This window comes from Nicotiana attenuata, unplaced genomic scaffold, assembly GCF_001879085.1.
Source record: "Nicotiana attenuata strain UT unplaced genomic scaffold, NIATTr2, whole genome shotgun sequence".
Taxonomy (NCBI): domain Eukaryota; kingdom Viridiplantae; phylum Streptophyta; class Magnoliopsida; order Solanales; family Solanaceae; genus Nicotiana; species Nicotiana attenuata.
This window is the reverse complement of record NW_017673582.1, coordinates 35,899-47,930: the sequence shown is the minus strand read 5'-3', so window position 1 is coordinate 47,930 and position 12,032 is coordinate 35,899. Positions and strand designations below refer to the sequence as shown.

At 37.3% G+C, this 12,032-nt stretch overlaps 1 protein-coding gene across 1 annotated transcript in view; it reads left to right on the top strand.

Moving 5' to 3' along the window:
• Nucleotides 1-1,440: 1,440 nt before the first annotated feature.
• LOC109216781 (chromatin structure-remodeling complex protein SYD-like) overlaps nucleotides 1,441-12,032 on the top strand; it is a 28,576-nt gene continuing 17,984 nt past the window's right edge. Inside the window, exons 1-10 of the mRNA XM_019380967.1 lie at nucleotides 1,441-1,646; nucleotides 2,803-2,917; nucleotides 2,999-3,060; nucleotides 3,694-3,809; nucleotides 3,926-4,081; nucleotides 6,007-6,272; nucleotides 9,066-9,232; nucleotides 9,330-9,394; nucleotides 9,517-10,185; nucleotides 10,508-10,695. Of these exons, the coding sequence (XP_019236512.1) occupies nucleotides 2,813-2,917; nucleotides 2,999-3,060; nucleotides 3,694-3,809; nucleotides 3,926-4,081; nucleotides 6,007-6,272; nucleotides 9,066-9,232; nucleotides 9,330-9,394; nucleotides 9,517-10,185; nucleotides 10,508-10,695 (1,794 nt within the window). The 5' untranslated portion in view covers nucleotides 1,441-1,646; nucleotides 2,803-2,812. The remainder of the gene's footprint in view (nucleotides 1,647-2,802; nucleotides 2,918-2,998; nucleotides 3,061-3,693; nucleotides 3,810-3,925; nucleotides 4,082-6,006; nucleotides 6,273-9,065; nucleotides 9,233-9,329; nucleotides 9,395-9,516; nucleotides 10,186-10,507; nucleotides 10,696-12,032) is intronic.

The following is a 12,032-nucleotide window of genomic DNA, read 5'->3' as shown; positions in this document are numbered from 1 at the left end:
TACTGTATAAAGTTCATTTACTATTTAATTGAAGTAAATTATGATTTCAACAATATTAAAATGAGAACTAAATTAACTTTTTGGCGTTGGCTTGCCTGACAGTGGTATCCGGCGCCATCACGACCTTTAATGGGTTTTGGGTCGTGACATTGTACATAGGTCGAGTTGGTTCGAATTTTTTAATTACACAACCAAATTAGTGTTGTCGGATTTTTAAATCTATAAACCAAACCAAACCAAACCAAACCAAACCAAACCAATAAAGTTGGATTTTCCAATCTCAATTTTTTTCGGTTTTTCAAATTTTCTTCCGGTAAAGTTTTCATAGCATAAAATATATAATTTTGCTCCAAATAATTCTTTAGTCCTAGTAGGATACAACTATATAATATATTTTCTATGAAAATAACACAATAATATGAGAATTGAGATGATTCATAGCATTGTACTAAAATATTCAATAATAAAGATAATAAAATTGCATAAAGAAAATATTACTAATTAATACGCCATAATAAAAGTTAACATAATCAAACAATATTATATAGGTCATGGTAAAATAATACAGCTAATAAGTGCTATTAATTACACAACTAAGCACTAAAGAAAAAATTAACTTGGTTATGCATTTTCATTATGGTAAATACTTACCCACACCGGATATTTACACCAAACTATATTAACTCACCATGGTTAAGAATGCATATAATTTACCATTGTTAAATGATTGAAGTTCATATGCAAGACACATGTCATATATATATTGGTTTGGTGTAAACACCCGATGCGGGTAAGTTTTTACCTTTTCATTATAACCAATGCAAAACTAAGAAATAGATATCCAACACTATTGTCATTTCCAGTGTTGAAAATTTCTTTTATTAACATTAGTATTGATTTGAACTTTATTTAACTTACTACCTTTATGGGCTATAGAATTTATTGGACCATTCAAGAATATTAAGTCCAAACTTTAAATAATACGTTTAAAGATAAAACTGTGAACACGTTTAAAAAATATTTATAAATTATATTACAATGAATATTTATATGCATAATATATTTTAAAATTTGTATAAATACAATATCGGGTTGGTTTAGTTTCGATTTGACTTTTTTTAGTTAAAACCAAACCAATCCATTTATGATTGGTTTTTTTTCCAATACCAAATCAAATCAAACCAAACCACAATCAAAATTTTTTTCCGGTTTAATTCGGATTATCGATTTGGTGCGGGGGTTTTCTTTGTACACCCCTGCTTACAGGTGTAATTTGATAAAAATCATACAATACATTGGTCTTACTTCTTTCTGGGGCCAAAGTAAGCAGAGAAGAAGTCAAGGGTCCGAAAACACGAATTTTCTTAGATGGGCGGCCAAAAGGAAAAACAAAAAAATCGAAGCACTAAAACAGAATTCTTCAATCTTCACAACTCAAACCCCTTTTATTTACCAAAAAGAAAAATACTTTCAGAAAAATCTCAGCTGAAATTTCATTCACTTCACATCAATCGAAGAATCACTAAGCTCAAAACCAACACAGTAGGAGTATCGATTTTTCAACACTGTTTTCTACATTTATTTTTTAATATACATGTAGGTCGCTCTCTCTAGCTCATCTGGTTCATTCCTCGAACTGCCACCAGGTAAAAACCCTAATTTTGATCTTTGTTAATTGGAACCTTTCAGTGCTAGTAATTAGAGTAAAAGTTGAGCTATGATTGATTAGGCATTATATTTAGCTGTATTTTGATACTAGATTAAATTTTTTAGATATTTCCTCGACTTGAAATAGTGAAAAGTTTGTCGTCGACCTTTAAAACACCAAAGCGTACTTATAGAGAAGCAACATTTCAAATTTGGTTAGGAAAACTTAACTGTGGTTGTAATGGATGTTTTTTTTAAAACCCTTTTTGGGTGTTAAGTGGTTTTAGCTTCTTGTTTAAGAATGGAAATTGGTTGTAATTTAGGGGATTTAATCGTATAATGAAACAGTGGAGGAAAGATTTAAGACGAGGAGCAGTAAATTGTGTGGAAGAGGAATAAAGGGCAGCTCGGTGCACTAAGCTCCCGCTACGCACGGGATCCGGGGAAGGGCTGCAACCTTACCTTGCTTTTCTGCAAGAGGTTGTTTCCGCGGCTTGAACCCGTGACGTCTTGGTCACAGGGCGACAATGTTCACCGTTGCGCCAAGGCTCCTGTCTATGAGAGGAATAACTGGAAAATTTTACCTAAAAGTTCAATATGGCTTAGAAGGGATTTTTTCCTGGAGAATTTCTGAACTTAAGGTTGAAATTTTACTTAGAAAAGTTAGGGGGAGGGGGCTTTGTGGTGGTTGCCGCCCTTGCCTGGGACTCCTTGGTTCTGGGGAGTGGACTCCACCAAGTGGTTCTTCTCATGTAATCTTGCTTGCGAGTAATCTTGCCTGCGAGTTCATGTCCATAGTGGAGGAAATGAGAGTCAAACTCATGATGCAATCTTCTCGACAAAACAATGGCGTGGATGGATATGAGAAGGATGAAGTTAAGCACCCGACCAATACAAGGGGCTTGCTCTAGAAAGCCACTAGCACCTTTATTAGTTGCTTGTTTCAGTATTGTTTACTATGAACTAATGGTGCCCAATGCTGTTGAGTTATTCTTTTGAAATGTTGCAACTGGGTGGAAGTTGGAAGTGGATATTTTGTGCTCTTCTTTTGTTTTCCCTTTCTTTATGATGTTGAATTGAATGTTGCGACCAAGTCATGGGGCCTTTGATATGAGTTATGAGTTGCTAGATTTGACTTTTTGCAATTTTGTGTAGTTTGAGCAAGATGGCTAATCCAAATAATGTTGAGCTGGAGGCAGCAAAGTTTCTGCATAAGCTTATTCAAGAGTCTAAAGACGAGCCGACAAAATTGGCTACAAAGCTTTATGTGGTGTGTTTACATCTCTTATGTTGTATGCCTTCCAAAATTTGAGTTGCTTACCTGTATTAAGTTGTACTACTCTTGACTTAGATTTTACAACATATGAGATCCAGCGGGAAGGAGAATTCAATGCCCTATCAAGTAATATCAAGGTATAGTGTCTAAACACTATCCATATATTTAGAGCATTATAGAATTTCTTGCATATTGCCTGCCTTATTTGTTCCCAACCCCTTTGTCAATTGTCTCTCTGTTTGGTAATGGTTCTTTCTATCATTGTCTTATTGTACTTTCCAGTTACGACGGGAAGTATAAATTATACTGTATAATGATAGTTGCCCATGATATTATTTTTTTTTTTTGAAAAGGTAAAGTTTTACTAACTGGATACCAAGATGGTACCAGAAAAGAGTACAAAACTGCTGGGAATATCCATACAGTTAATTACAACATTTTCTAAGTAGCTCCATAAAATCCATGTAATGATCAGAATTATCTACCAAACTGCTATTACACCAAAGAAATAGATTGTGCAGACACTTATTTTTTATTCTAGAAATATGATCTTTCTGCCCATCAAAGCAAGCCCTATTCCTCTCTAGCCAAAGCAGATATTATGCATTCCTGGCTTAATAAAAAGCATCCTAAAGCAGCGATTGGCTGGTTAAAACTAAAGCTACTGAAAAGTGATTGTCATACAGTTCAGAGTTCTCCATACCTATTCTGACTTGCCTGTACGGTTACAGTTCTCTTAACTTTCCTAATTACTGTTTTGTTGATTCAAGGGCCATGGAGACTGTTGTCAAGCAACATGGTCTTGATATTGAGGCTTTAATGTCCTCACGTCTTCCTATGTCTGCGGGAGTGCAAGTAGGAGAAGCTGCATCATCACAAGTAGCTGGTAAAGTGATATTTGTTTCAATTTATGTACTTCACTAATATCTCAATGCGAGCATTTCAAGCTCATGTTTTGCTGGCTGTTCTTTCATATTTTACGAATTGAGAGTGTTATCGCAGGATCTTCACAGAGGGCCGGTGTCACTAGAGAATCGAAAGCCAATTTGCTGGGAAACGAGATGGTTAAACCAGATGCATATGCGTCAAACAGTGCAGTTAGTGGTCCAAGCGGCAGTGGACATGGTATTTATCAAGCATCTGCACCACAAATAAGTGGTAAGTGCAAAAGGAATTTTTCTGCTTATTTGCAAGCATAACAGATCATTCATATTGTCTGGTGTTGGAAACTAATATTCACCGAATAAAAGAAGATTATAATGTGACAAAACATATGTAGATGGCCAATAAGCCTTTGTTACTTCACATATGATTTATGATGGAGAATGGAGAAGAAACTGAAAAAACAGATAACCATGTCTCATCGCCAAAGGATTTTAGTAGCTTTTTTCGCGAGTAATTTACTGCTTCTTCTGGATGATGTGATGGAACCACTTTGATGGCTGACATAAAATCAAGGAGAGTGCTGCTTTGAAAGGGTGGCTTGGCGGCGAAGAGTTGGGGTACAACTTCGTGAAACATGGCACAAATCTTAGAAACGCGACACTAGGCAAGTTCTCCCGCTATTTCTAAGCCTTGGTGGACAGAGTTACTCGGTGCTTTTGCTAGTGGGAGGTAGCAAGTATATGGTGGATTAGTTGAAGTGTACGAAAGTGCGAACATCTCCATTACTTTTAAAAACAAATTGAGGAGTTAAAGCCTTTGCTTTTGTTGATAAATCGAAACTTGAGAGTCAACAGATGGATGCTCAACTCCTTTAGCCTCTTTAAAAGCTAGGTGTATTGCTAATTTATTTTGGTGGTCTAGGATGCATCCTGTTAACAATGCTGATCAATTTTTGGAGTTCATTAGCTCTTTAGTTCTGGCTTAGTCAGTTATTATAGACGCCAGCTAATTTTTTTTGCAAGCTTAAATGCTATATCTTGTACTCACTGCTTCTGCTTAATGCCTTTTATTGATATCACTTCATAAAAAAGAGAGTCAACGAATAATTGAATTGTTGGACGAGTTCCTATTTTGCATAAGGAGCGAGTGAATGCAAGATAGCCATTTTCTTGGGGGGTTTGATTATTTTGATAAGGTAAATAATTTTATTGATATTGGGAAATTCCAGTATATAAGTAGTATACCATAAAGTAGAGAACCTAGACCAAAATATTATTTTTCACAAAAGTCACCTAATCATCTATCCAAAAAAGAACCTCGTATTGCACCAAAAAAAAAAAAATAGAGACACGATGCTGCTTCTCACGTATACAAAAACATTCTCGACCCCTTCAAAAGCTCTCCTATTCCTCTTCCTCCGTAATATCCACGTAGGTGCTAGTGGGGCAGCATCTCATGCCTTGAGTATTTTCTCCCTTAAAGCCTGGCTATATAGTTCCTCTTTTACTGTACTCGGCATGACCCACTGTACTGTAGACAAATTCAAAACTTTCCACCATGGGCAGTACCGCGGTAGCTACTTGACAATGTAATAAGAGGTGATGCAGAACATCTACACCTATGGCAACAACTGATATATGTGATCCTCCTATTCCTTTGGTTTTCGGCTGTCATTATCATTCTCCTACATGCCAGAACACAAAGAAGCACAGTTTTCTGGTCGCCCTAGGTATCCAAATCGATAGATGCGGGAAATCCCTTCATCCCTCACGGCCTCTCCAATAGATTTCTGGTAGTACGATTTGACTGAGAATTGGCCATCCTCCATGTCTACCATTTCCACATGTAATGCATTTGCAATCTATTCATGTTGTATGGTAATTCTACTAGGTCTTGGTATTCACCCATCTACCAGATCTTGTAGGTTCCTTCTGATTGTGAGATCCTAATGTAAAAAGAACGCACTCCCCCTCATGTACCCTCTCGAATATGTTGATTGTTAATTTTTCCCACTTTGGCGGGGGTGAGGTGGCTAATGGATGCTTGTTATGCCATTTGTACCGGCCATTCCAAGTGTAGGAGCAATGTTAATATTTCCTGTTGAGCTGAGTGAAGAACTTTTCCTATCACGAGAATGTGTTGAAAATTAGTTCTGCTATCCAGTGCAGTTTAATGTTGCAAAGTGCTGCTCTATTCAGGTACAGGCGTCAAAGTTCCTGTAATGGCGCCTTCTGCGTCTAATTCATCTCAGCCAGTAGAACCAGGAATTTCAAGTCCAGTGCAGTTTGGAAGTCCTTCAATTGACAATCATGGTTATGCAGCAAAATTGCACAAAGATGGAAGCACGGAACCTTTCTCTGGTTCAACCTCGGTTGATCTTGTTGCCGGCAGAACTGCAGCGGGAAGAGCACTAGAGCATGAAGGAGGATCTAGTATGTTGGGAAATGCTAGCAAGATCAGTCAGGTACTTATTTTCCTTATTTCCACTGTATCCTTCCAAATTAAGCTATATATTTGATGATTTTTTTTTTCTTATAACGAGCTTTAGTTGTATGACAAAGATTTGTAAATGTGTCATCTGATGACTGCTATTTTTATGATATTCTATGTTGATTTGACATAAACAAGTCTATGTTTGTTTTTACGGATTAATAAAACCATGTGTTTAGTTTTGATGTTGGATTCACAATCTTTCTGCATTTGGTTGCTATTTAATTGCTGCTATACTTGCAACTTCGACCTGATACATTAGTGACAGGAAACACCTTTTTTTTTGGAAAGTTAATGGTAAGGGAGGAAAGTTCTTAGAGAGGCCATGCTACACGTGCAGTGTATTAGAAGAGAAACTAGCTATTGTAATGCTGGACTTTTTATTTAATTTGATTCCGACCAGCTGGAAAGGATAATAGGAAAGCAAGACAGTTCATTTGGGAAGAGACAGATGGTTGGGGGAACATGCCAAAGCATGAAGATCACATTCCTGTGGATTTAGCACCAGCATCAACATGTAATATCTTTACATAGGTGTTTCAAGAGCATCAATGGAATTATCACCAAAACCTGGGCTTCATAAATCTTGTCAAAAGTATCCTCTGTGGTTTTTCAAGTCGCGGAGCATTGGTCCTTTCGCCGAGAATGGCCGGAGTTGGATTCTCCACAAAAAGTGTATCTCCTGTGTGTAGACTTCTTCATAGTTTTTAGGAACATAATGGATTATCTGGTACCAGTTTGCAAAATGTTCGCTTTATATATTTTCCTACTTAAAGAATATTTTTAAGAAATAGTTTGAAAGCAAAGGAGAAATCACAGTAACACGAGCATTGCTTAGAGTAAGTCTGGATGTAATAGAAAACAGTTATCCACATCATTCACATATCCAAGTGTGAAATTTAATTTTTAATGGATTTAGCACAAGCATCAAATTGTGGAAGCTTATTTTCAGGAGGAACTTAGCCAATCTCAATAGGGTGCAAACTGCCTATGTCTTTTGGTGTCATCAGTTTCTTGTTTCTTATGATGTTTGGAGATGATGGTAGAATTGTGGTTTTGTGATAACAACTTATTATGGATCTCTTCTGGGTACATATTTTGAGCCTCATAACGAGAAGCATATTAGGTCGGACCTTGGCTGGAAGATCTCACTTAGACGCAGTATTAATGACTAGGAAATGGATAACCTTTGTTCTTTGTTGCTCCAACTTCATAGTTTCCCCCATTCTCTTTCCAGAGCTCTATAATGTGGAAACATGATGCAAAAGGTCTTTTCTCTGTTAAAGCATGCTACCAGCAGTTAAAACATTCCCCTATCTAGAAGTGACCTTGGAAATGCATTTGGCGCAACAGAGCACCAATGAAAGTGGGATGTTTTTCGTGGTTGGTAGCTAAGGAAGCTTGTCTTACACATGAAAATCTTCAGAAAAGGGGTACGAAAATATGCAGTAGGTGCTCACTTTGTGGTAATCAATCAGAGGATATCAATCACCTATTTCTTCTTTGTTCCTTTACCTCACAGATATGGAGCTTCTTTTTTAACACCTTGCACTTGGACAATCCAATTGTGGTAATTAATCAGAGGATATCAATCACCTATTTCTTCTTTGTTCCTTTACCTCACAGATATGGAGCTTCTTTTTTAACACCTTGCACTTGGACAATGCCAATGACAAAAAAGAGTTACTATACTGTTGGCATTTAGGTGGTTTAGGAAAGGCAAAGAGGAAAACTTGGAAAACCATTCCTTCAGTGATCTGGTGGACTATTTGGAAAGTAAGGAATGCAAGGGTTTTCGAAAGCAAATTGGAATCTTAATTAGCATTAAATACAGCTGTATTTGCTTACTCTTTTTTGTTGGGTATAACATGGCTATTGCAAATGACATTGAGGCCATGGTTGCTTTTTTGAGCTCATTACGTAACGCGTGATGTAGCTTCCACTTGTAATTGTTTCACAGCACTTACTTGATGCTGCTATCAATATACTACCTTTAACAATAAAAAACAAAACAAAATAACGGGTTCTGCTCCTCTGGTAAATTTTTCTACCTAATAAGTCCTCTGTTTTCAGTAAAGATTCTTTAAACATGATATCTAATTCCAATAGATGCTTATCTAAGTAATGCGAAACAGAGTTGAGTAGCTAAGTCCCTGCGACTACTTTGTACCTTGTTATTGGGATAAAACTAATACTGTTTTTGGAAATGAGTGCACCTCCTCCTTTTCTAGATTCAGTTAGATTTATTTTCCTTTTAGAGATTTGCTGTATTAAATGAACTCTCGAATAGATTATCTGCTGACTTATTGTTTTTGTTTATTCAATTTATGCTCATACATGAAGAAAGCCATTCCGATTTTGCGTTCACCATTTCTAAGTAATTCATTCTGCAGTAAAAAGTGAAAGCTGTCATTGTTTGGTATACGGTCAAAACGTCTTTTTAAATATTGGATTGGGGCTGGTTGCATGGAGTGACATGGATAGTGAGAATTCAAAGAGCTGACCTTATCTAGTTTGGGGGTTAAGGCGTAGTTGGTGTTATATAAAGTCAAAACCTTGCACTATTCAAGCAAGAAAGATTTCATCTGCTCAACTTATTCTTATGCACACACAGTCTGTTTCCTGACATCATATTGGAAAATAGCTTGCTGTATTATAGAACCTCAATGAATAACAACTCTGGTTGTATTTAGTTGGTTATTCTTTTTCAGCAGTATTCGTTTTCTCTGTATGCTTCATCTTTGCCTTAATTTGTTTGTGTCTACAGGGGGGCATGCCTAACAATGCCCCGGAGAAGAGTATGCTTAGAAGTGAAACTATCAGAGATGCAGGGAAGTTACCTGTTGCAGCTCAGGCTCCTGTATCTTCCATGCCTTTCAAAGAACATCATTTGAAACAGCTTAGAGCACAATGTCTTGTGTTTTTGGCTTTTAGGTATGTAGGACGATGCATTTGTTTTTTGCGTTAGTCATTTTGCAAAGAAATTTTTTCTTCCAGCTACCACAGTTTTCAATATCCTTCCCACTTGTAGGAATGGTTTAATGCCTAAGAAGCTTCATCTTGAAATTGCTCTTGGAAACTTCTATCCCAAAGAAGGTATCTACTGCTTGATATCCCTCTTTTATACTAGTCTGTTTAAGAAGTCATACAACCCGTGTCATGTGCTATTATGCTGTGTTCTATAGATGTAAATCACAGAGAATTGGTTGACCATACAGGAAGGGAGCAACTGCTTACTGACCAAGGCAGTGCATCTGAAGTCACACGGCCATTAGGAGGAGCTGGCGAAACTGACAGGCTTTCTTCTGGGCCTACGTCCTCTGGAGTTCTTGCTGATACAAATCCGTCAATGGAGGCTGAGAATGCTAACTTGATGGAAGATAAAAGTAGTCAGCTTGATCCTTCTGAGCATGCGGACGAAAGGAGGCCTCAAAGAAAGATGAGAATGATTCAGGATGCTGAAGTGCCCATCCAGGATGCTACAGAATCACTGGCACCTGCTCTTAGAGGAGTACCGATCGATTCAAAACCCTTAGCTCCCAATAATCATGAGCATGCTCCCGCAAATACTGAACAACTTGGAATGTTTCCCCAAGCTTCCTCTGTTACGAGCACAAGCATGCAAATGAAGCCTGATCTTAGTGGTTGGAGTGGAACTGAGGCGTCAAAGTTATCACCACCTGCCTCTGCCAATACCCATGAATCTGGTCTGCTAATGAAAGATTGTCCTGCTGATAGCAATGCTCAAGGAAATCGACATGCTGATAGTAACTTGCCTAGTTTACCCTTGAGGCAACAGTGGAAATCTGTTCCTGGAGCAATTAATCAGAGTCCTGTAACAATGCAAGTGAAGGATTCAAATATAATGCTGAAAAATCTGTCACAAGGTCTGAATAATATTTCTCGAATTTCATCTCTTATCAATTTCTTTAAAAATTTACCTTTTTTCCTTTTTACGGATTTGGTTTTGGTGCTTTGGGAATCTAGGTAAGACAAACTTCTTCCGATAACTTATATGCAATATGCAGATTCCTCTTTTCTTTTCTTCCCTTTTTTGCTATTGTGGTGTGGTGTCAAACTTCATCGAGGGGACTGATTTTCAGTGTGTTGACGATACGTCTATACGTACATACTTATATAGTTATATTTGCATGTATATTTATACGACTAGTTATTGTTCTAACATCTGCACATTAAGTCCATTTACAGTGCAAGAAACAGATCAAGAGGATGAAAATATTTCAGCATCCACAGATAGGTTACCATCTCCAAGGCATACAATGATGGAGAAATGGATTTTGGATCGGCAGAAAAGGAAACATCTTAGTGAACAGAAATGGTCGGAGAAACAGCAAAAAACGGAAAAAAGAATTGCTTCTTGTGCAGAGAAGTTGAAGGTTTGCTATTGAAAATCGTTCTTCCCTTATAGAAGGCTATGCTCTTATCAGTATTTTGTATAGACTGGATATTTGGTTAGCTTGTTAACGCTGATTGGATTGGTAACTGTCTAAGGCCTTCTTCTGGTGAAACTCGAGTCCATTTTAGCTTCTTCATGTTAATAGATTAGATCTTCTCTAATTTTCCATTCAAAAAGTGGTCTGAACTTTCAAGCGGAATGAATTTAGTTGGCTTTGTTCCCCATCATGGTCAGCACGATATTTTGTGATACCTTGAAATGGAAAATCTCTCTTTATTCTGTTCTCTGTTCGCTTTTTTTCCCCTTGATTTTGATTTGTTATTCTTACTTGGGTTGGTGCATCAGGGTGGGGGGTGGGTGGGTTTGCAGTAATTAAATGTACTGTTTGGTCAATGGCCCATGACTCATAGAGTCCTCATGTTATGTCAGGCTTTCTTCTTTGGCTTAACAGAGCTTTCATTCACCTAAAACCACCTACATGTGTAAGCAGTGCATCTACCTTTTTTTGGGGGTTGGGGGTCTTACCTTGTCAATGGAACTTGTTGCTTAGCTGGTGCCTTTTGTGAGTAAATCAATGAAACTTTCTGAATATTCTTGTGTTATGCCCTTTGCTTGATAGTTCTAGTTGCTAATACTTTTAAAATTTGGGTGAATTGCATACTGTGCTTTCAAGTTGATTGGCCTTTTATGCATCGATTATGTTCCCCAAAGAAAGAGAAACAAATAGGAGGTGTAGACAAGCACAGATAGGGACATGGTCAGGATTCACCTATGAGATCTTTTCAAAACAAAAAAGATCATATTGCTCGTTTTAAGTACAAGAATGGTGTAAATAGTGAATACACAACAGATGTAAGCTACATGTAGTACGATAATGTGCTTTCCAGCTTCATTCTAACCATTTGGGGGTCATCATGTTTCTTTTATTACGCTGCATAGACGGACTGTGTTTGAAGAGAAAGAGCCACAAGTGTTTCCCTCTAAAAGGAAGTAGTTTTCAAGTGCCAAATTGTTCAAAACTAGACCTTTTTTTCCTTAGAACAATAGATATTCTCCCAATCGTTAAATCTCCCGTTTCCATTCAGTTGTCGAGCTACACTTCTGGGGACTTAAAACAGAAAAGACTGTGCACTTTGAGAACCAAAGTTGTCTATCGCCTTCACTGTTATTCCATGGTTCTCAATAACCAAAGCAACTACCCACCATTTAGTCTGTGTAGATGAAAAAAAAACTGTATGGTTGGTTATTCTTCTTCCTTAGCTGCAAAATGGTAAATTAAACTGCATGTTGAGTGCCCAATGATGTCATTGATGCCGA